The sequence below is a fragment of the Fringilla coelebs genome, assembly GCF_963513975.1.
Source record: "Fringilla coelebs genome assembly, contig: SCAFFOLD_33, whole genome shotgun sequence".
Taxonomy (NCBI): Eukaryota; Metazoa; Chordata; class Aves; order Passeriformes; family Fringillidae; genus Fringilla; species Fringilla coelebs.
Genome location: NW_028167443.1, coordinates 2,073,241 through 2,097,065, shown reverse-complemented (window position 1 = coordinate 2,097,065; position 23,825 = coordinate 2,073,241). Strand labels below are relative to the sequence as shown.

Sequence of the window (23,825 nt, the reverse complement as noted above, 5' to 3'; positions counted from 1 at the left end):
ATCCCTGCTGCCTTTGGCAGCAGAGCAGGAGGGGAGGAACATGTGCCCAGCCTGCAGCCAGCCATGGCACATCCAGCCTCAGCAGCTGCCCAGAGCCAAAAAGCAGCTGGGCAGCTGACTGAAGAATTCATTGCATCTGCCCCAGCAAAGGGGGAACCTTTGGTGCCCGGCTAGGCCGTGCCTTGCCCAGATCTGGGAGCATCCCCCCGGCTGTGGACTCACCTGTAAATTGGGCGTGGAGCCTGGCTTTGAAGAAGGTGCCAGAATCCAAGTCCATCATCTTCAGCTGGCCAGGCTGAGGAAGTGATCGTCATCTTTGAGGTTGTCCTTGGTGCCTCCAGCAGCAGCCCCACCTGGTACAGCTTCTCCAGGGGCTCCTTCTCCTTCCCTGGGGCCAGATCAGGCTGTCAGGGCTCTGCCCAGGGCCCCAGCTGTCAGTGAACCAGACAAGCAAAATCAGGGGGGATGGTGGCCACCAGTGCTTGCCACACCAGGTCTCCAACACAGCTCAAGGCCAAGAGCTGCGTGTTCCCTTCTGCTGACCCCTGCTCAAAGCTACAGGCATGCCAAAACCAGCCTGCTTTGCTTTGCCACTGATTGCCAAGAGATGTGTGGATCTGGTACCTGCCAGGCTCCTAGATCCAACCGTCCACATGGATCTCTCCCATCTTCTAGGGCAGAGGAACAGCGTGCACCCAAGGATGACGGAAAAGCTCTTCCAAGGATGGCCTGTCCGAGGGTTGCATGGACAAACACCTCTTGATGACATCCTGGCATGCTGGGGAGAGAAACCAGAAATCACCAGTCAGTTGGAGAAGTTGCCCCCCTGCTCCTATGCCCAGGCCATGCTGGGTGTGCCCAGAGCTGAGCCTAAACTGCCCCATGGATGCTCCGTTTGGAGGAGGGCAGGAGAGCAGGACATGTGCCACCTCCTCAGCAGCTGCCAGAGCAGGATGCTCATGAGCCCGCTTGCTGTCTCCCAGCACTGGTATTCCCCCCGCGCCCAGAGAGTAGGATCCACCTTGAGAGAGCCATCGTGGGAACAAGATCCGCCCCCGGATGATCTCCTGGCCCCTCCTGAATGGGTGCTTTCCCATGACCAGGTGGCACAGCAGGAGGCCCAGGGACCAGATCGTCGCTGCCTCGCCGTGGTAGCGTTGGTGCTGGATCCACTCCGGTGGACTGTAGGACAGGGTTCCTGTGGAACACAGACACAGCTCAGCAGGGGGATGCTGCTGCTCCCACAGCCTGGCCCCAGCATCCCTGGGCATGCGGGGGCTGCCCCAGGGGCACACGGGGTGACCGCTGCCCTCTCGCCAGCACCTGGGACTTGTGTACAAACTTGGGGCTGGAAAAGAAGCCACTGGTGCTGGAAGAGGGCAGCAGAAACCCTGAGAAGGCCCAACCATGACACATAAAGGAAAAACTCACTCAGTGGCAGAGAAAACCCACTCTCTTCCTCAACTGCATGGCCCCAAAAATGTTAATAAGCCAAACCATCCGGGGCATGGGGTCAGAGCCCCCTCTCTGCCACCCCCATGGGGTTTTCGTCAGGCTGGCTGCCCCAGCTCCAGCCCCAGCCCAGGCCACAGTGGCTGCTGAAGGCTGTCGGCAGGGCTCGGAACTGGCCCCCCTCACACCCCCACCCAAATCAACTTGGCACCAGCGTCAATCCCATCCCAGCTGAAATAGGGGGATGCCCTGGTGCTGCACCTGGGCTGGGCCATGAGATGCCCAGAAGCATCCCCTGCCAGGGCTCACCTGCAAACTGGGTGTAGGCTGTGTCTTGGAGGAAGGCGCCACAGCCAAAATCAATCAGTTTCAGCTGCCCACTGGCCAGGTCGAGCAGGATGTTCTCGGGCTTGATGTCCCTGTGCAGGACCCCGCAGCTGGTGCAGTGCCGCACGGCCTCCAGCACCTGGCGGAACAGCCCTCGCGCCTCCTCCTCCGGCAGGAACCCCCGCTCCGCCAGGAAACCCGAGAGCTCCTGGCACCGCTCCGGACGCTCCAGCACCAACATGAAGCTGTCAGGGAGTTCAAGCCACTCCAGGAGCTGAACGACACCGGCACAGCCACAGGACACCTTGGTAAGCAGCACGATCTCCAGGGGCGCGCTGGTGCCGTCGGGCTGCGGGAGGAGCGCGATGTCGTCAGTGGGGCTGAGGCCGTGCCGGGGCTCTGGGAGCCCTCAGCCAGCCCGGGATGCTCTGCATGCCCCCCTCAGCCCACGCCCGCTGTCACCGCAAGGCTCCCGGCGGCTCCCACCCTGCCGGGCCCCGGCTCCTCTCAGCCCCGGCACGGCCCGGCTTCTGCCGCTGGCCTCGCTCACTCACCAGCTCGCCCCAGTGCCGGATCTGATCCCGCGGCACGCGTTTGATGGCCACCTGCGAGCAAGGGAGAGCAGCCGGCTCAGCTCACCGCCCGCCCTGCACAGCCCCATCCTCCTCCTCCTCCTGGTCCGCCCCCTCCTCCTCCGCCCGCCGCCAGCCCGGCCGCTCACCGGGGCACCGTCCGAGAGCCGCGTGGCCGCGAAGACGCTGCCGAAGCCGCCGCGCCCCAGCAGCGAACCCAGCCGGTACCGCTCCTGCAGGGCCTCCTGCGCCTTCCCTGCGGGCGGGACGCGGCTGTCAGCGCTCGGCCCGGGGCCAGCAACGGCCCCCGAGCGCCCCTCACCCGCCCCGGGCCGGCCATGCCCAGGCGTTCGCTCTGTGGAACGCGGCACGGGAGGCTCGGGGCCGGCGGCCGCGCTGCCGAGCGGCGGAGCTCGGGCCGGGGAAGCCGCAGGGGAGGGGGCGGGAGCGGCCGCGCCGCGTGTGTCCTCCGCGGGCCCCGGGAGGAGCCGGGACCGGGACCGGGACCGGGACCGGGACCGGGACCGGGACCGGGACCGGGATCGGGATCGGGGTCGGGGCCGTGATCGGGGTCGGGGCCGTGATCGGGGTCGGAACTGGACCCTGCGTCGTGTCCGGGGCCGGTCTCGGGCCAGCCGGAGCCAAAGGGAGGCGATGCCGCCCCAGCCCCAGGCACTGATGCCCGCCCAGCAGCGCCACCGCCAGCATGGCCAGAGCCGGGCGGAGGCGAGACCGCGGCGGGACGCCCGGGGCCGGGCACGGGGCAGCCCCGCCCGGGGCCGGGGGCGTGCCGGGGGCATGGCCCGGCCCAGCACGGGGAGAGGGAGGCGGGGAGAGGAGAGGGAGGCCGGGCAACGGACCCCGAGAGAAGGGTGCCCGAGAGTGGGAAAGGGAGAGAAAGAGACTAAAAAGGTGTGTAAATGCTTGTCTGGTTTTGGTGCTGCCGCCGCTGCTGCTGCCGCCGCCGCTGCCGCCGCTGCTGCTGCTGCTGCCGCCGCCGCTGCCGCTGCTGCAACTGAAGCACCGGGGCCGTTCGTCCCCGTGTCCGTTCCCCGCTCGCCCCACGAGCCCCACGGCCCCCACGGCCGAGCCCCGCGCGCCCCGGGGACAGCCCCTGAGTCTGTCCAAACACGGGAACTTTGCAGCGTTGAGCCCAGATGCAGAGCCCTGACTCCTGCACGCTGGCAGAGCAATCCTCTCGCTTGCTGCTGTGCATTGTCCCTGCTGAGGGTCAAACACTGCCGGGGCACCTTCCCTTGGTGTAGGATTCCTACCTGACCCCAGCACTGCACTTACATCTCCAGTGTTGCTTTCCAGTAAAAACAGGGAAAGAAAATCTGTGTGTGGCCCATGGTATTTTAGGGTGTCTAAAACTCACTAAGTCACCGGACTTAGAGGTGAGGTGCATTTGGAATAAATGGGATGGAGAAGTAGTGCAATATAGAAACGGGGAGCATAGAAATAAATAGAGGAAAACATCTAGGATTGTCTCTTTGATTTTCATTTCACTACTGGAAAGCTGCTTCAGTTTTCCAGGAATCTTCTCCTGTCTGCCCTTCTCAAGAACCTCTCGTGGAGAACAAGGTCGAGCTTCTGTCACAAGATTTGCCACCAGCTGCAGCTTCTCTTGGCTTTCCACACTGCACTGTGTGTGCAGCAGGACTTTTGCAGCAAAGCAGGACAAATGTTTGGAGAACTTTACATGTCCTTTCTATTCCTGGCTGTCTGGGGAGGTGTGCCACTGGTGAAGTTTTCATTGTGACTGTTTTTGCTGCTTGAGGGCAAATTTAGGGAGGAAACCTCCAAAAGGTGTCAGTCTAGAAAGCAAGTTCAAGTGGCCCCTCCCCCTACTAGTTCAGGAAAAGACTTCCCTGGAGAAAAGAGGAAAAAACCAGTTTATTTAACACGTAAAGTATTCACAAGCATGAAAAATGAATAATATTAAAAAACTCTCACAGCTCTGAAGAGATGGCAAATTCAGAAAGTCCTTTTTGTGGGTTGTAGTTGGCTCACTCGGTCTCTTCTAAGTCCCTCTGGCGCTGGAATGCAGCGTCCCAGACCTTGGTGGGGCACAGGTGTGAGCTGCTGGTGTTTTTCTGGGTTTCCAGTGCAGAGCAGGTTTAAAGAGTTCCAAGAAAAAGCAAAGTCACAGTCCGAGGAACTTCTCTCCATGAGCTAGCTAAAAACCAAATTGCTAGACCTGGGCTGTGGAGGCACTGGGAAATTTCCAAATATGGGTACTGGCAGTCCCAGCAAACACCAGATCTGGAGCCAGAACCTGGAAATTTCCAAATTTTGCCTTTCTGTGCCAGCAAATCACTGGACTTGGGCTGTGCTGGTACCAGGAAGTCTTCAGATCTGGGCTCTGGCGCTGCCAGCAAACACCAGATCTGGGTGGTGTCATTGCCAGTGACAGAAATCTGCCAGATTTGGGCTCTGCTGGCACCAGGAAAATCTGGGCACTGGTGTAGCAAACAGAAGATGTGGGTGGTGTCACACCCAGTAGCAGGGAGTGGCCGGGGTTTTGGATTTTTGTGCCAGCAAATTGCTGGACATGGGCAGTGCCAGAATAGAGAAGTTTCCAGATCTGGGCACTGGCAATGCCAACAAACAGCCCAATTCAGGCTCCAGGCTCCAGGAAGGACTGGATCTGCACCTCTTCCTGTTTTCCTTCCTTCTTTCCTTCCTTCCTTCCTTCCTGGGGTCCTGCTGCCAGCAAACACCAGATTGAGCGGTGCTGTCAATGGAAAATTGCCAGGTTTTAGCTTTCTTTGCCAGCAAATTGCTGGACATGGGCGGTGCTGGAACAGGGAAATTTCTGGATCTGGGCACTTGCGCAGCAAACACCGGATCCAAGTGATGCTGGTGGCAGCACCGGGAAGCTGCAAAGTTTTGGCTTTCTTAGTCAGAAAATTGCTGCATTTGGGTTGTGCTGGCACCAGGAAATTGCCAGATGTGGGCACTGGTGGTGGCAGCAAACACCAGATCTGGGCGGTGCCAGACCCAGTAATGCTGGACATGAATTTGTAGAGACTTTTTAAGGTTTGATAGAAGGTTTATATAGTATGTATACAAGTACATTTACAAGAAGGTTCATATAGAACTTACAAGTACCAATGTCGAAACTCAGGACATCCCTTTGGGAGTCCGGAGTTGCCGGGACCCCTGCCAGGGGACTCAGAGACCCTGGCACACAGCCCAGAACACCAGTGGGTTCAATTATAAACCATGGAGCAAATTGCCAGCTTTACATGAAGATCTAAAAGCCACAGCAGTTTAAGTAGTGTAATAATAGAATTATCACAAGGTGTATATGTAGGTTTTGGGATTTTTAGTATGGGGGTTTTGGGGACAAGATGGAGGGACTTGGGCATGTCTAGCCTTTCTTCTTCTCTAGCTCCATCTTCTGTGGTGATGTTGGCACTTTTAGATTGGTTTAGAGTAGAAGCTCACTGTCTAACATAGGTGATAGGCATTGGAAAAAAAATTGTAAACATGTTATACATAGTTTTTAGCATATAAAGATAACACCACCCTGGGGGCAGGCAGAGTGCCTGGAACTGTCCTGCTGAGCGGACCTCGGCAGGACAGGAGGAAGAATTTTATAGATAAGATACAATAAACAACCTTGAGACCGAGAAATGAAGAGCCCTGACTCCTTCTTCAAACACTGGGTTGGGAAAAGAGACTTTCCAACTTTTCTCGGGGTCACTCTGACAAGCTAGAGACCCTGACACATACCAGGAATTCAGATTCCTGTGCCAGCAAATTGCTGCACTTGGGCTGTGCCAGAATAGGGAAATATCCAGATGTGGGAACTGGCAGTGCCAGCAAACACATTTCAGGAAGGATTGGTTCTGGACCCCTCCCTCCTTCCCTCCACAAGGTGTCAGAGTGGCTGGACAGCAGCCAGGCAGAAAGGGACCTTCAGGGACAGATGGAGAGCAGGTTGGACATTAGCCAGCAGTGTGCCCAGGTGGCCAAGAAGGCCAATGGCTCCTGGCCTGGATCAGGAATGGTGTGGCCAGCAGGAGCAGGCAGTGATTCTTCCCCAGTGCTCAGCACTGGTTGGGCAGCACCTCGAATGCTGTGTCCAGTTCTGGGCCCCCAATTTGGAAGGACATGGAGGGGATGTGCAGGGTGCAGAGGTTCAGGGACATCACACCATAACCCAAATGATGTGCAATGTGCAGCTCTCTGCCAGCCCCAGCCCAGGGACCCCTCCAGCCCCGGGCCTTGGGGCACTGTCAGCACCTGCTGCTCCAGCCAGGGCTTCTGCTGGCCCTGACAGCAACACCCAAAGTGGGGCTGATCCTGAGGGAGCAGCAGCAGGGCCTGGATCTGATCCCTGACTCTGGGCCAGGGCTGCACAAATGACCCCACAGCAGCAGCAGCAGCAGCAGCAGATGGAGCTGACTTTGAGCACAGCCCCTGCCCCTCTTCCCTGCCGTGTGCAGCGGTGTCACAGCAGCCTGAGGCACCTGAAGCCCCCAGTGCCAGCAGGGACTTGAGATGGCAGCCCTGGGCTCCTGGAGGATGTGCAGGGAACAGAGCTGAGGACTCCCTGTGCATGTGGAGCTTCCAGATGGAAAAGGCTGCTGTGCCCAGGCAGCTCCAAGGGCACAGAAAGGAGGGTCTGGAGCACTGGATCTGTGCCAGTCCCACAGTCCTGGGCAGCAGGCAGCGAGCCCTGGGGGAACAGAGGGCACAGCAAGAGGGACAGAAGCAGGCAAGGTCAGAGACTGGAGAGAGCCAGGCCCGGGAGCAGGAACAGCTGCTCCATTGCACTCTTGGAGAAAGCTCTTGGCTGGTTCAAAGCGCTGAAAGGCGTGAGGGGCAGAGAGGAGGCCACAGCAAACAATGCTCCTGTTTGCACAGCTCCCCTCTCCGTGTCCCAGCAGGAATTGGATGGACTGTATTGGTCTCTGCGAGTCGTCTCGTTCAGCATGAGCAGCTCAGCACCAGGAGCTGAAGGAGCTGAAGCCTCAGGCCACAGGAGCTGGGCAAGAGGGAACTTTGTGAGCTAAGTCATGCTGCTAAAACAGACCCAGCTGAATGGAGTGGATATAATCATGGAATCACAGAGTCCTTTCTGTTGGAAAAGACCTCTGAGCTCCCCCAGTGCAGCCGGTCAGCCAGCAGTGCCAAGGCCAGCACTAAACCACGTCCCTGAAGTGCCAAGGCCTGGACAAGAGCCCTGAGTGAGGCCTGGACAGCAGCCCTGAGCCAAAGGTGCCTCTGGATGAACCTTCCAGGCAAAGGTTATCTTTGTATCTGCTCCCTAATGGAATGTGCATGGTCATTAGCACTGTGATAGATGTAGGCACTCCTTAGGGAAACATGTATTGACCTTTCTGTGTTTAGAAGGCAGACAAGGCCATGGAATCTGACATCTGGCCTTGTTTGGGGCTGAAGGATCAAAGTCAGCTGCCTTGGTTCCTCCTGGAGCCCTGGCCAGGCTTTGGGAGGGAGCCAAGAGGAGGATGAACCCAGATGTTCCCGCACTGGAAGTGCTGTCAGTTTGTTCATTCAGCACTGTCAGAGCTGGGCCCTCTCCCAGCGGGGTTGGAGCCTCACCTGTGGCTGGAGGCACCTTCAGGAATTCCCAGTGCCCAGGAGTGGCTCTGCAGCCCTGGGCTGTGACAGCTTCCCCCAGCTGCTGTGTGGATCTGGGGGATGGGAAAGGCTGAGGGTAAATGCTGCTGGATCTTTGTGAATCACTGCAGGCAATATTTGGTGGGGAAGGTTGGGTGCATTGCTGAGCTGCTCCTTTTGTGATTCTTTGCTGCTCTGAGCTGCAGTAAATGACACTGATTCCTTCAGTTGGAGTCTGTGTCTTTGGTGCTGACCCTGCCCACTGGTAAAACAAAACTGGCACAGTCTGGCCAGATGACAACAAAATGTCCCTTGTTCAGTGTAAATGTGAGGAATCAGTCCCATCAGGAATTCCGAGATGGGAAGCCCTTCCCTGGAGTTCCCTGGCTCTGCAGTGGGCTGAGGTCAGAGCACCGTGTGAGCAGTGGGGCAGTTGGGTAAAAGAGGCTAAACCCCTGGATGGCTTCAAATACATCCAAAAATTGCATGTGGAAAAGGAAAAGAACTTGTGAGTTTGGGCAGACAAAGATGAATTTGTTAAGAGTACATTGGAAACAGCACTTTCAGAAGGAACAATTATTGTTGGAATGCTCCCACATGGAGAAACATAAGAAGGTTTTAATATTGAGCACAGATGCATTTTGCAAGTGAAATAGCAATATAATATATAACTATATACGTATTTATAGTATAATAAGGCCTTAAAAATGTAATTTTATATGTATTTGTATATTTTTATATATTTTATATATGTATATGTCTATATCTATCTATATCTTTATTTCTAAAACAATATGTACATGTAAACTAATAACAATGTGAAATAGTGTTGACAATACTAATTTGGTAGCTTTGGCTGCTCAGGGATGTAACACTAAATACCCTACAGAACAGGATTGGCCAGGACCCTAATGTCAGTGGTCAACTTTTGATATTGTATACAGTGAGAAAAGGAGGAAGGGATGAAATTGGCTATTTTTACAGGGTTTGCTGATACTGTGATGCAGAGTGCTTTGTCTGTTCCTGTGAAAAATACAGTGATTAAGGCTGCAGGGTTTTTCATGTAGCAGACTATCTACAAGCTGCAGGAATGGTTGAATGGGTGAAGGGGTTGTTAAAAGAGCAGTTGAAAGAATGAGGAGATGGGAACCTGTGTCCATGGAGAACCCATCTCCCAGCTGTGCTCCATGCCCTTAACAATGGCCCACTGGGGAAATGGAAACCCCCTGGCTGTGCACGGCTGCACCCAATTTGCAAATGCAGCCATGGGCAGTGAGACTTGGACTGCCTGGGAAATTGTTGTGGCTGTGATGGCCCCTGGCAGGGCCAGCCCAGAGGCTGCAGGGCTGGGCCTTCATGCATTGGAATGAATTAGGATAAATTCAAAGCAAATGAGAGCTGTCAATACTGAAACAGGAATTCAGATTCCTCCAGGACACTTTGCTTTGGACACTGTTTACTTGGAGCTTGGCCTTGCAAAGTGTTCATGTCATGGCAGGAGGAATTGATTCAGAATGTCAAGGAGAAATGATAGTAATTCTGTTAAACAAAAGTGAACAAGATTGGATTATTCAACCCCATGACAGGGTAGCACAATTACTGATATTGCAATTTTAAGAAGCATTGTGAAAAAAGGAGCTTCTCCTCCAATCACCACTGTTTGGGGAGATAAAGGGTTTGGATCCAGCAGTCCTAATAATGGAGCCAGAGTGTGGGTCCCGAGGCCAAAAGGCCCTCCTGAGGCAGCTGAAGGAACAGCTCCTAGGAAAGACAACTCTGAGTCCTGAAACCTGGGCAGGAACAATGGGAATGTGTCCCTGCAGCCAAGTGTTCTGTGTGAGAGCAAGTAGATCTGACAGGATATTGTTTTACACATCCTGCAAAACCAAATCTCCCTGTTTGCCCCAAGGGCCCCTTTGGAAAATGCTCTGATCCACGGGGCTCCATGTGAAGGCTGCTGTGACCCTGAGGGACTTGCACAGGAATTCCATCCAGGAGCCTGGGTGCCCCTCAGGGACTGGGACCCGGCCCCCTTCCAGCCAGAGGGGAAAGGGCCCCCCAAGCCTTGTTAGGCACAGACAACATGGTAAAGCTGAACAGCAAAGGGCCTGGGGGCATTATTCTGGAATTAAAAAGGCACCAGCTCCATGGACAACAGAATAATTGTTCCTAACTCGAATGAGATTGAGAAAAAAGAATGAAGAATGGTGTCACTAAAGTATTGCTGATGTCTTTAAGTTGTACCTTGATGGTCAGCCAGAATCTTTGTCTGCCACAAACACCTCTAGTGTTTCACCAAGGGGTCAGTGATCAAAATGGAATGATTAGTTATGAAAATGTAAAGCTCAGGGTAGCCAAAGTGCTGCATGTCAGCAATTGCTGGGTGTGTTCTCAGCTGAAGTTGGGAGGAATGGGGTTCCCTTGGAGGGCCCACCCTGTGGGGTGGCCAGAACTCTGTCCATGGGCTCTGACTCGTCACTGTCAGTGAAGGGACAGTTAAAGAAAATACAGGAATACAGTGATCAGTGTGACAGGATTCCCTAAGATTTCCCTTCAGGAGAAACCAAACCCTGTTCTAGTTCTAGAGGCCACAGTGTGAGAGGATTTCTGTGCTTTCCCATCCCTGCCAGTGTCAGTAGAACTTGGGGTGCTGGAGCTGGTCGGTGTCAGTGTCACACCACTCTTGGCTGCAGGGCCACCATTTCGGGTCCTTCAGCCACAACCACAAGGAAGAGTTGGGGCCCAGAGAACATTTTCCCCCCAAGGAGTGCCTTGGCTTTCAGCAAGCAAAAGATTCTGGTTCCTCCTGTGCCCTGTGTGTGCTGCCCCGTCCTGTGGAGTTTCCATGAATCAGCTGAATGGATTATTATCAGAAGCAGCAAATGATGCTGTTAAAATGTGCAATAGCACATCCTGTGAGCTCCAACAAACACAAATGGGGACTCCACAGAACCACATGGCCTTGGATTATCTGCTTGCTGGCCAGGGAGGAGCCTGGGCTGGCATTGGACAGGAATGTGGCACTGCTGTCAGGGATGGGTTTGAAGGCCAACAGTCAGGAATCACCTTGGCACAAAGAGCAGCAGAAGAGTGGCAGAAAGAAGAAAATTCTTCTTGGTGGGATTGGCTTCATGGCTGCCAAACTGGAGGCTGCTGTGAAATGCATTTGTGGCAGTGCCTGTCATCACTGCAGCGTGTGCACTTGGTGTGCACTCTGACATTCCATGTTAGAATTGTTGTGATGCTTTGTGCTGGGAAGTGGAGTATTGAGACTTGTCTGAAAAGAGACTGTCTGAAGAAAAGAGAGGCATTTGATAAATAACAGAGAATAGCAGCAACTATTTAGGCATGTTTTAAAAGGAAGGTGAATGGCTCAGAGTAATAAAATTAAACAGCACTTAATTGATTCACAAGAAGAGATGCCTTTATGCCTAAAATGTAAATCTAAATTGTCTTATTGAAAGACTTATTATGATGGTTGTAGTTCATTGTAGGTCTGAAGACAGATAAAAGTATCAAGGCCTGAACTGGCCCTGAGGCAAAGTTCACCTCTGGATGAACCTTCCAACCAAATGTTATATTTGTATCCACTCCTTAAGGAAGCATTATTAACAACATGATCAGTGTATGTGTTCCCTGAGAAAACATGGATTTCTCTTTCTGTATTTAGAAACCAGACCAGACCCCATCTGGCCTTGTTTGGGGCTGAAGGATCAAAGTCACCTCCCTTGGTTCCTCCTTGAGCCCTGGCCAGGCTTTGGGAGAAAGCAATGAGGAGAATGAAACCAGATGTTCCCACAGTAGCAGTGATGTCAGCTTGTTTGTTTAGCAGTGTAAAAGCTGTGTCCTCTCCCAGCGGGCTTGGAGCCTCCTTGGCTGCAAAGGTGGAGGCGCCTGCAGGAATTCCCAGTGTCTGGGAGTGGCTCTGCAGTCCTTGGCTTCCCCAGCTGATGTGTGGGTCTGGGTGATGGTGAAGTCTGAGGGGAACTGCTGATGGACCTTTATTTAATCATTGCAGGCAATCTTTGGTTGTAATGACAAGATGGATTACTGAGCTTCTTTTGCAATTCTTTGCTAATGATGATGTGCTTTGCTGAGCTTATCCTTCTGTAATTCTTTGCATCTGTGCAATGATATAAATGACACAATTCCTTAAGTTGGTGTCTGTGTCTCTGGTAGTGACCCTGCCTACTGGTGAAACAGGGCCCTCTCTTGCCTAAGTGTTACCTGGCAAGGCAAAACACCTCCCTCCAAAATTCCCCCTTCCCCCTTGTTCCCCCCTTCATACACTGAGCATGATGTCCTATGGTCTGGGGTATCCCTGGGCTCAGTTGGGGTCACCTGTCCTGGCTGTGTCCCCTGCCAAGCTGCCCCGCAGCCCCAGCCCCTCCCCAGCGTGGCTGGACGAGGGGCAGGACAGGCCTTGGCTCTGCTGCAGCTCAGCAAGAACAAAACCATCTCTGCGTGCTCAGCCCTGTGCTCAGCACCGGCCCAGCAGTGTCTCAGTGCCAGTGTCTGTGCCCTCAGTGCCTGCCAGGGGTTTCCATGGCAACTGCCAGCACAGGTGACCCAGGTGTCACCCCCAGTGCCGGTTGCCATGGAAACAGTGCCCAGCACTGCCCCTTTCTGTCTGGCTGACCTGGCCTTTGGCCCTGGCAGTGGCGTTGGCTGCTGGTTCCTGGTGCCTGCCTGGCCAGCGCGGCACAGGGCAGGTGGCCATGGCACGAGCCCCCAGCAAGGGATCCCCTCTGGCTCTGGGCACTGACACCAGCCCTGAGCAAGGGGCCCAGGGCAGGTTTCCATGGCCACCAACCACCACAGCGGGTCCGGGCATTGGTTGCCATGGCACCAAACCAAGGAACGGGTCCCCGTGGCCGTTGCCATGGCACCTGGTGGCACCAAGGAGTGTCACTGCAATTGTACCTGGAACAGCCCTGGCACCGCTTTGTCCTGAGGGTTGCCATGGCAGCCCAGGGCAGCAACAGCTCTGCAGGCAAGTGGCCATGGAACCTGGCTGCAGCAATGGCTCCTTGGGCTGGTTTCCAAGGAAACCTGAACTGATGGGGGTTGCCATGGCACCCAAACCCAGCAGTGGGGTCACTGCAGGGTCCATGGCAACAGTCCCATACCATGGCCCACTGCAGGCTGGGATGATGATCCACCCTCAGAGCTGGCCCAGGGCAGGTCTGGAGTGCTCTTGGTGGCACCTTGGGTTTGGCACACACTTGAGGAGGATGTCTGTTTGCAGTGGGGAAACTCAGGAGTTTTAGATTGCTTCAAAAGTAAAAGAAGGGAAATTCCTCTTTGGCTGTGTGCAGCCAGTTCTCCAAGCAAAGCGGGTCCCAGGTGAGTGAGGAGAGACACGATGGGCTTGGGGAATGTGGAGCAAGGTTGTCCACACTGGCTCAGACCTTAAGGCACAGCTGCTCTGAGCAGGCCAGGCCTCCTTTGGAGAGTCCCTGCATCAGTATCAGTCACTGAATGCTGCAATCACCTCTGGTGTAATAAGAACAGCAATAAAAAAAATCTTTAAAATAGGAATCCACATTTCCTAGAAGCTCTTTGAACTATTTCTCCATAACTGTCAAAGGAAACCCTCCTAATCAACTGCACTTGAGCAGAGGGAAATCAAGGCAGAGCCATGGTTTGTCAGGACCTGCTTGATCCTAATGAGCCTCACTGTGCATTTGGAGCTGAGCCCTTGAACCTCAGGGCCTCAGAGGAGATTGCAAAAACCTTTCCAGGAGTCAGAGTCAGAGGAAACACCCAAAATGTCTCGAGGCATGAATGGGTCCCACTGAGGTCTCTCCCCAACACAGGCTCCTCATGGACTCCTTGGAGGAGAGAATTGGTGGCCAGGATGGCACAAAAACCTCTCAGACACTCAGTGTGGAAAGGAAAATCCTTGAAGTATCCTAAACACCTTGAGTGTCTGAAAGCATTAATGAGCCTCAGCTGGGACTTGGGGTCATTTGGTCCCTCAGGAGCTGGGCTGGGGGCTCCAGGGGTGGCTGTGGAGCATTGCCTGTGCTGTGCCAGGGACTGGCAGGCACTGCTGGGCTGGGATAGAGGCTCTGGGGGGATTGGGGTTCCAGGACAGGGCAAGGCTGGACCTGCCCCTTCCTCCCCCCCACTCACAAAATGTTTCTAGCTAAGTCTCCTCCAGTCCCCCACAGTAAGGCAGTGTTGGAGGTGAAATCCCACTTCTGGCCATGAGCATCTGGCAGAGAAGGGCAGTTCTTTTCCATAGGAAGGAAAGCACAGACCCCAATGTTTGGAAGGCAGGTGAGTGTCTCACTAGTCCAAGGCCAGCCAGACTTCTCAGCAAAGGAAGATTGTGTTTGGGAGCAGCACTTGGATTGAGGAAATTTCGGAGTTGAACCCAGTTTTGGCCATGGGCACCTGGAGAAGCAGGACAGTTCTTTCCCATAGGAAAGAGAGCATGGAGCCTTCCCCAGTGTTTTGGGGACAGATGAGAGGTGACCCTCATGAAACCATTGCAAGCCAGACTTGTCCTGGCAATTTTCCTATGGGAATGATCCCTAGATATACGGAAATTTGGAGGTGAAATCCCAATCCTGGCCATGGGTGTCTGGAGGAGAAGGAGAGTTCTTTTCCATAGGAAAGAAAGCACAGAGCCCCAGTGTTTCACCAGCAGATGAGGAGAGACCCTCAACATGCCAAGGTCAGCCAGACCAGTCAGGCAGTCAATGGGAGGGCAAACCAGCCAGATCTGTTCTGTGTTCCCTTGGTTTTATGGTACCCCATAGTGTCACAATGGTCCCAAAGATTCCATGGGGCCTTGCAGTGTCACAATGGTCTCCATGGTTCCCCAGGCCCCACAATGTCATGTAACTCCTCAGTTCCATGAGCCCTACAATGTCACAATGGACCATTGGACCCTGGGGGTTTGCTGTGTCACAATGGTCTCCTTTGGCTCCACAGTGTAACAATGGACCATTGACTATAGGAGGCGACTCTGTGTCGCCCTGGACCTTTGGTTCCATGCAGCCCTGCAGTGTCACAAAAGCCTCTTGGTTTCACAGGGCCCCACAATATCACAATGGTCCTCTTGGTTCTGTGGGGACCCCCAGGGTCACAATGGTCTCACTGCTTCCATGAGGCCTCACAGTGTCACAATGCTTTGCTTATTCCAGGGCCCCTCATAGTGTCACAATGGTCTCCATGATCCCATGAGTCCCCTGAGTGTCACAATGGTCTCCATGATTCCATGAGTCCCCTCCATGTCACAATGGTCTCTGTGATTGCATGGTGCCCCTCAGTGTCACAATGGCCCCTTGGTTCCATGAGCATGTGAAATGTCTTAATTGTCTTTGCATGGTTCCACAAGGCCTTGCAATGTCACAATGGACCTTTGGTTCCATGGAGTCTCTCAGTGTCACAATTGCCCCTTGGTCCCATGACACCCCAAAGTGTCACAATGGTCTCCATGGTTCCATGAGGCCCCGTGGTGTCACAATGGACCCTTGGTTTGATGGAGCCTCTCAGTGTCACAATGATCCCTACATTCCATGGAGCCACACAGCATCAGTACAGTCCCCTTGGTTCCATGAGCCCAGCAATGTCACAGTGCTCTCCATGATTCCATGAGGCCCCACAGTGTCACAATGGTTCCTTGGTCTCACAGGGCCCCACAGTGTCACAAGGCTCCCTTGGTTCCATGGCCCTGTGCTGCTGCATTCCCCCCTCCCCTTCTCAGGCCGCCCTGCCAGCTGAGAAATGCTCCTTGGGCCTCGGCCTTGGCCAACAGCCCCTGGGCTCAGCTCCTCTGCAGCTCATCACAAACACTGTCTGCTCCAGGCACTGCTGCTGCCCAAACAGCTCCTGCTTCCTTTAGGAGCAGCCCTGGGAACTGGTTTTGTTCCCTCAGTGGCACAACATCCCTGTTCTCACACTGCCAAAGAAAGCTGCTGATGCCAAGTGTGGCCAGGATGAACCATTGCTGGGACTGAAGCCCCTCTCGTGGGGCCCTGCAAACAGCGCTCCAAAAGGAGCCCTTGGAGCTCTCCTGGGCCAGCGACTCCCTCTGAGTGGGGCCTCTCCCAGCTGGGAACTCTCCCGTTTGCTGCACTCGGGGATCCCAAACAACCACAGAGCCTGGGCCGATCCCCCCACTCCTCCAGGCTCAACCCTTCACCTGCTGGGGAGATGCCAAAGCATCAGCAGTGAGCATTCCCTGCCCTCAGGGGAATTTCTCCCAGGTGCCTTGCGCTGACTCTTTGTGTCTGTGTGCACACAGGAGTGCCTGTGCTGGGGAAATGTGGCAGAAATGCTGCTCTCTGAGGGGTTTGAGAGCCTTGGACAGCTGAGTAAGTCAGGCCTCTAAGTGAGGTTAAATTATGAGGTCTAAACAAAGTTAAATGCTGCTAAGAGCTGTTCTTTTGCTAAGTTGTTAAGTTTAATTTAAGTAATTAGCTAAGTTCAATATTGTTATGTGTTATTCCTCTGTTAAGTTTCTAAGTCATAAGTTGTAAGTTAGGTTAAATACTGTAAAGTGCTGTTGTTTTGCTAAATTGTGAAGTTGAAGGTATCAGTGAAGGTTAAGGTATCAGTTAAATCCTGTTAAGTTTGAGCTTGGTTAAGCTTTTAGGCAGCATTCCTTTTACTCTTGCCCTCACTGCCCTTGTGTCACACACACACACAGGGACAGTTCTCAGCTCATTTCTGGTTTGATTGCCTGGATTCTGTTTGGTTTTGTTGTTGCTTTGTTTCTTTGGTGTGCCAGAAGTGTCCAGTCAGGAGCAGAGTGACTCTTGCCAAGGAACTTTGTGCTGCTGTCCCTTAATATCAAATCTGGTTTTTGCTGATCCCTTGCCGGGGATTTTTTCAGCGCTCTCAAGCCCTCGTTCGTAACAGGGTGAAGGAGCCCTGGCCCAGGCTCTGGCCCTGGGGGACACGGGGACGCTGCCGGGGGGTCCCTGTCCCCCTGTCCCACCCCCAGGGCCCCGGCCCCCCATCCCCTGTCAGGCTCTGGGGTCGATCTCGTGGAACATCCTCTGGGGGAGGCTGCGGCGCCGGGGGCGGGGGGACCTGGAGGGACAGGGGACCCCGCTGTGCATGAGCAGGGTTGGACTGCTCTGGGGGGAACTGTGAGGGGGGACAGGGCAGAGTGACCTCCCCAGTGACCTCACACAGCCCCTGGGATGTAACACAGCCCCTATGATGCCACTCAGCCGTCTCTGTGATGTCACACAGCCCCCTGTGATATCACACAGCCCACTCTGGGACGTCACACAGCACTCATCTGATATCACAGAGCCAACTCTGGGATGTCACCCTGGAATGTCATACAGCTGCTCTGTGATGTCACAGAAGACTCTGTGATGTCACAAAGTCACCCTGTAATGTCATTGTCAATTCTGTGAAGTCTGTGAAGTCACAGCCTGCTCTATGATATTACACAGCCACCCAGTGATGTTACAACCTACACTGTCATGTCACAGAGCCACCCTTTATGATGGCAGGATCTGTTCTATGGCCTCACACCCTATTCTATGATGTCACAGACAGCTGTGTGATGTCACAATCCCCTCAGTGATGTCACCAAACCCTCTCTATGATGTCATACTGCCACTCTGTAATGTCACAGCACTTTGACCTCACAGACTGCTCTGTGATGCCCCACAGCCATGCCATGATGTCACAGCCTGCTCTGTGATGTTACAGAATCTCCTCTGTAATGCTGTAGCTGCTCAGTGACATCTCACAACAAACTCTGTGATGTCATACACCAATCTGTGACCTCACACAGCCCACTCTGTGCTGTCACACACCCCCTTTGCTGACATCAGAGCTGCTCTTTGCCTCTATGACAGAGCCACAGAGGTGCGACACAGCCCCCTCTGGGACATCCCATAGCCCCTGCCAGTGCTGAGCCTCTGTGAGCTAAGGTTCAATTCCACCTGTCCAATCATTTATACATAAACCTTTGAGAAATTCTGGGGCTGGGATTGAAACCAGTCACTCCCAGTCTCCTCTCTTAGAAGGAATTTTAGAAGTCTAGGGGCCCTGCAGCCTGGTTTGAGGATCCATGGTGGCTGTTGGATGTCATTTCTCCCTCTTATGTCTCAGCAGGAGTTTCTCCAGTAAAGAAATAAAGCTTTTGCCTGAATCTCCCACTGTGCCCATGACAGGAACCCCTGTGAGTGTCTGGGACATCCTGGCTCTTTGTGCAGCCTGGGGACTCCTGGGATGTCACCATGGAGCCCCCGTGAGTGCCTGTGACAGATCGGTGCCTTTGCAGCCCAAGGTCCCCTGGGATGTCACCATGGAATGGCTGTGACTGCCTCTGACCACACGGCTCTTTACCATCCTCAGAAAGCCCTGGGAGGTCTCCATGGAGCCCCTGTCTCTGCCTGTGACACTCCAGCTCTTGAACAGCCTGGAGACTCTTGGAAAATCCCCAGGAAACCTCTCTGAGGGCCTGTGACAAATATGATCCTTAGCATTTCCACGGCAACCATCACAAGCCCCCTGTTGCTATGTTCAGTCCCTTAGAAGCTCCATGGAGACCCCATGCCAGGGGTGGTTTCAATGGACACCAGCTCAGGCCTGCAGCCAGAGCCTGTTGCCATGGCAGCCATTGGCAGTCCCATCCCCAGGCTCATGGGATTCCAGAAGCACAGAATTGGCTGAGCTGGGAGGGACCCATCAGGATCCTCGAGTCCAACTGCTGGCCCTGCACAGGACACCCCAACAATGCCAGCCTGGGCCTGGCAGCGCTGTCCAAACGCTGCTGGGGCTCAGAGAGCCCTGGAGCTGGGACCCTTCCCTGGGGAGCCTGGGCAGGGCCCCAGCAGCCTCTGGGGAAAAACCTTTTCCTGAGATCCAACCTCAGCCTGCCCCGACTCAGCTGCAGCTGTTCCCTCCACTCCTGTCCCTGGACACCAGAGTGAAGAGGTTCCCACAGCCCCAGCCAGGGACCTGCTCCCAAGGCTGTTGCCATGGCCACCAGGGCTGGGACCAGCTGGGATGCTCGGTTTCTACAGGCCAGGGTTCAGGAATGGGATTCCCCAATTTCCTGCTCCTGCAAAGACCGCCCTGCCCTCACTGCCCTCCTGCCTCCCATGGAAAGCACAAAAGGCAAAGATCCTGGGCTGGGATAAGAACAATTTATTGGAAACAGCAATGAAATAAGGAACAAAGAGAAACAGAAACAATATTGGTAACAGAAGGGATAAGAAAAAGGGAAAACTACAACCCAACTGCCTGGCTCTTCCCAGCGACAATTTCCTCCTGCCTGGAAAGGACACCCTTCTCCTCAGGGAGAAAAGAGTCCTATGCCTGTCCCTGGCAATGACCTGAGGTGGGAGTGAATGTAATGACATGGCCATGGCCAGACCCTCATCTTCTTCAATCCCACATCATGCCACTGTCAGGGGCAGAAAAAGGGACAGGTGTCTTCCCAGCATGGATCCCGGGGAACATGGATAACCACGGCTCTTTCTAATGTGGGACCTCCAATGGGGGATGAAGCGGGAGCAGTGCACAAAGCTCTTCTGCAGGTGGGGCACTCACAGGGTTTCCCTTACTGGTGCCGCCGTTGGTGTCTGGTCAAGTGAAAGCTCCGAGTGAAGCTCTTCCCACACTGGGGACACTGGTAGGGCCTCTCCCCAGTGTGGATGTGCCGGTGGGTGACGAGGTTGGAGTTTTGCTTGAAGCCCTTCCCACACTCAGGACAGCGGAAGGGCCTCTCATCCGTGTGGATCCGCTCATGCAGGAGGAGATTGGAGCTGGTGTGAAACCTCTTCCCACACTGGGTGCACTCATAGGGCCTCTCCCCAGTGTGGATGCGCTGGTGCCTGACGAGGTTGGAGTTTTTCTTGAAGCCCTTCCCACAGTCAGGACAGTGGAAGGGCCTCTCCTCTGAGTGAATCCGCTGGTGCTGGAGAAGATGGGAGCTTGTCTGAAACCTCTTCCTACACTCAGTACACTCGTAAGGCCTCTCCCCCGTGTGGATGCGTTGGTGGATCATAAGGATGGATCTGTAGACGAAGCCCTTCCCACACTCCCCACACTCGTAGGCCCATTCCCCGGTGTGGATCATCTGGTGGCGGATCAGGTGGGAGCTCTGCCTGAAGCTCTTCCCACAGTCCAAGCACTTGTAGGGCTTCTCTTCCACGAGGTTCTTCAGTGGGGCTTTGTCCTCCCTAGTCTCCCTCCTCAGCTCCTTGTCTGCGGGAAGAAGGACAAAGAGAGGATGGGATTTGCCTCCATGCCAGACGCAAGGAGAAGGAAATCGCCCCAGTCCATCCCCAGCAGGACGGTGTTGGCAGCAGGGTTGTCCTGCAGCTGCGGGCCCTGCTGGGCTGGGAGATGGAGCAGGAGAGAGGGGGAAAGGGGCACTGACTTCCTCCTCACCTGCATGAGTGTCCCAGGGCATCTTTCTCTCAGCCTCCCCCTCCATCACGTCAAGGTTAGGGAATGGGAAATTCTGATTTGGGAAAAAAAATACATTGGATGAGCACAGTGGGTTAGGGGGTTCCTCCTGCCCAAGTCCATCTCTAGTTTTGCAGTCCAGGGAGCCCCGGGGACCCCCGCAGCCGGGGCTGGCTCCGAGCGAGGCGGGCCCCGAGCCCGGCTGTGGGGCCAGGAGGGCACGGCGAGCCCGGGGCCTCTGTGCCAGCGCTTCCCCCGCTCTCGCTCAGCCTTTACCCGGCCCGGCCCCCCAAGCCCCGGCAGGCCCCGCACGGCCACGGCCGGGCCGGGCCGCTCCCCTCGGAGCCCGCTGCGGACACGGCTGGGCCGGCCCGGCCACACGGATCCGCCTGCGCCGGGGGCCCACGGGCCGCCGAGCGCTGCCCGGGCCGCCCGGCCCTCGGCCCCGAGCACAGAGCTCTGCCCGGGGTCTCCCGGCCCGAGGGGCGGCGCCGGGCCCGCCCGGCCGCTCCCGGCTCCCACAGCCCGCCCGGGGCCGCCAACAAAACATCCCAACAACAAATCCACAAACCAACCACCGCCACCCTGTCCTGCTGCGCCTTCCCAGGCACCTCAACCCCGCGGCAATGCCCCCGGTGCCCCGGGACAAAAAGCTGCTCCGGCCGAGCCCCTTGGAACCCCCACCTGCGGCCCGTCCCTGGCACACCGATCCCGGCAGCTGCCCCGCTCTCGCAGCTGCGGCTCTGGAGCAGGGAGGCTCTGAAACTGAAACTTTGTTCCTTTTGCCGGGCTGCAGAGACCCCCAGGGCGTTTTCTGCACACAGTCCCAGCCCCCAGCGCTTGCTGAAGGCGCTCCCTGCAAATGTCCCGCTGCCAGGGCCCTGTCCCTGCTGTCACCTGCTGGGGCTGGCCATGGACAGAGCTCCTGGATTTGCATTTCCAGCTGCTGTGCAGCCAAAGCTGAGGGATCTGCAGCTGCCTGAATGCAACAGCTGGAACAGGAGCCTCTCTCCAGGTGGAAATCTCCCCTTCCTATGCCACCCCGTGGCAATGCTGCCATTCTCTGCTGCTGCTGCTGGGACACTCGGGGCTCTGGCTGAGCAGCAAAGGTGACCCTGAGCCAGGAGCTTTCCTTGGCTGCAGCAAAGCCTCGGCACGTAAAGCCCTTCCTGGCGCTGTGCCTTGCACCAGGAGGGATTGTGCCACGGAACTGACCCGAAATTCCTTCTCCCAGGCACCTTTAGGACACGCAACAGGGAGAAGCCAGCACCCACTCTCAGCTTTGTGCAGTCCTCCAGAAGAATCCTGACTGTGAAGCAGCCTGGGAACAGGGTTTAGTGTCAGGGGAGGGAACTCAGAGCCCTTTTCTGCCCTATGGGCTGAGGCTCTGCATTTCCAATGGCCCTGCAGCTGCCAAAGGGGCCTTTTTGGCTCAGCTGAGAACAGTTCTGCTGAAAGCCTGTCCTAAACCTGCTCTTCCTGCAAATATGCCAAATGAATCCTCATTTTTTGCAGCCCCAGGTCTTGTGAGAGTGTAGGTGTGACAAGTGAAGGATGGAACAGCTCTGCTGGGGGGAGTTCACCTTTTCTTCTTTTGGTTTTTCTTTTTTTTGTTGGGTTGTTTTTTTTTTTTTTTCCTGTTTTGGTTTTTTGGGGTTTTTTTACTGGTTTTTTCTTTTTTTGTGATTGGTTGGTTTTTTTCTTTTGTTTTGGTGGGGGGGGACAGTTTGGTTTGGTATGGTTTTGTTTCGTTTTTTATTGGGCTTTTTTCTTGTCTTTTGTTTTGCTTTATTTTATTTTGTTTTTTAATGAACTCTCCCTCTAAGCTCTGGGCCAAACTCTGTAACTGTGTCTGACACTTGTCTGTGGCACTGTGCAGGTGGACAGGGGGACCTTCCCCATGCTGTGTGCAGAGGAATCCACATCAGCCCAGGCCAGGCCCAGCTCCAGCTGTTCCCTTGAGTCCTGTCCCTGCTCACCCGGACAGAGATCAGAGCTTGCCCAGAGAAGCTGTGGCTGCCGCTGGATCACTGGCTGTGTCCAAGGCCAGGTTGGATGGGGCTTGGGGCAGCCTGGGATAGTGGAAGGTGTCCCTGCCCATAGCAGGGGGTGGAACGAGATGAATTTTGGGGCAACTTCCAAGCCAAGCCATTCTGTGATTTTGGGAGAGATGCTGAAGCTCTGTCTGAGCTTTATCTCACCAAATGTCTGGGCCCAGCAGCAGCCATGGGTGGGATCATCTCCTCCTCCCTCTCCCTGCAGCTGGAACTCACCGATGGGCAGCAACTGAATCATGTCCCTCAAGGGCAGTGAGTACCAGAAAGGAACGTTGCTCCTTGGGGAAACACAATGTCCTTGGACTTCAGCAGAGCATTGGAATGGGCCCCCTCGAGCACCTCAGCACCACTGCAATCTCCTCTTACTGGGCTGGGCCCAGGAGATCGCCCAGAGCAGCTGCAGAGGAGTCGCTGTCAGGACGAGGGACGTTTGTCAAAGGTTGATGTAGATCAAAACAAGCTCTGGCACCATTCCACATTTTTGTTGGTCACTGAGAAATAAATGCAGATGTCCCCATGCCACAATCTCAGTCCCCCCAGGGTTCCTGTGTTTGGTTTTATCCCCTGATATGGAGACAGAGAAGCTCTCCTGGCTGGACAGGGTGTCAGGAATCCCTTCCTGAGTTTGACACCCTTGGAGAGGGTGAGCAAGGAGGTTCCTGGCTCCAGGAGACTGTGTGGGTTTTGGAAACAGGCCACACCTGGAGAAGGCTCCTGCTACAACCTCAGCACCCAGCAATCCCACGTCTTTATTTGTGTTACTCTCTTGCCAGGGCAGGGAGAGGGGAAGAGAGGAGCCTCCTTGGGGCAGGGAGAAGAGGCAGAGACACCAAAAGCAGGAGTCCCAAAAGGATCTGGGCAGATCTGGATCCAATGGCTGCAGTAGGTGTGCCATTCCTAAATCCAGTTTGGGAGAGCCATGGCCGTGTTGCTTTGTGAGCTCTGAGGTATCTGATGGTGGGAGATGCTCAGGTTTGTCCTGTTTGCATCCCCAGGTCCTGCAGAGCTGCTGTTAAACAGCGCCAGGGGATGCTCCTGGCACTGACCCTGGCATGGCTCAGGGCTCAGCTTTCCTCCATCAATTCCACTTCCGAGCTTCACTCAGGGGGGAAGGTTTTAGTAGGTCAGGAGCAGCACAATCCAGAGAACTGGAGGATGGTTTTATGTGGGTAACTGTGGGAATGGGTTTCTCTGGCAGGATGCTGGACACCAGGGATTTCTGCCCTCCTTTCTCAGAAGAGTTGGGTTCCCTGTGCCAGTGCTGTTCCACAGCTCCCACCATCCCTACTCCTTTCCTTGACACTTCCCCAGCTTCCCAGTGTCCTTTCTCAGGGGGAAGAAAGGAACATCCATGGTGGCCCCACTTGGCTGCCTGGGGCTCAGCTGCTCCTGGAGTTGCAGCATGTCCGGCACAGCCGCTCTC

The 23,825-nt window shown here is 55.0% G+C and overlaps 1 protein-coding gene across 1 annotated transcript; it reads right to left on the bottom strand.

Moving 5' to 3' along the window:
- Positions 1–671: 671 nt before the first annotated feature.
- On the bottom strand, positions 672–3,151 carry LOC311165931 (serine/threonine-protein kinase pim-1-like; the record flags this gene model as incomplete). The annotated part of the gene is made up of 6 exons (XM_084227417.1): positions 672–778; positions 1,022–1,198; positions 1,762–2,128; positions 2,334–2,384; positions 2,501–2,747; positions 2,883–3,151. The coding sequence occupies 6 exons, from the start codon at positions 3,149–3,151 to the stop codon at positions 672–674; spliced, it is 1,218 nt and encodes a 405-aa protein (XP_084083543.1).
- Between the last annotated feature and the right edge of the window lie 20,674 nt (positions 3,152–23,825).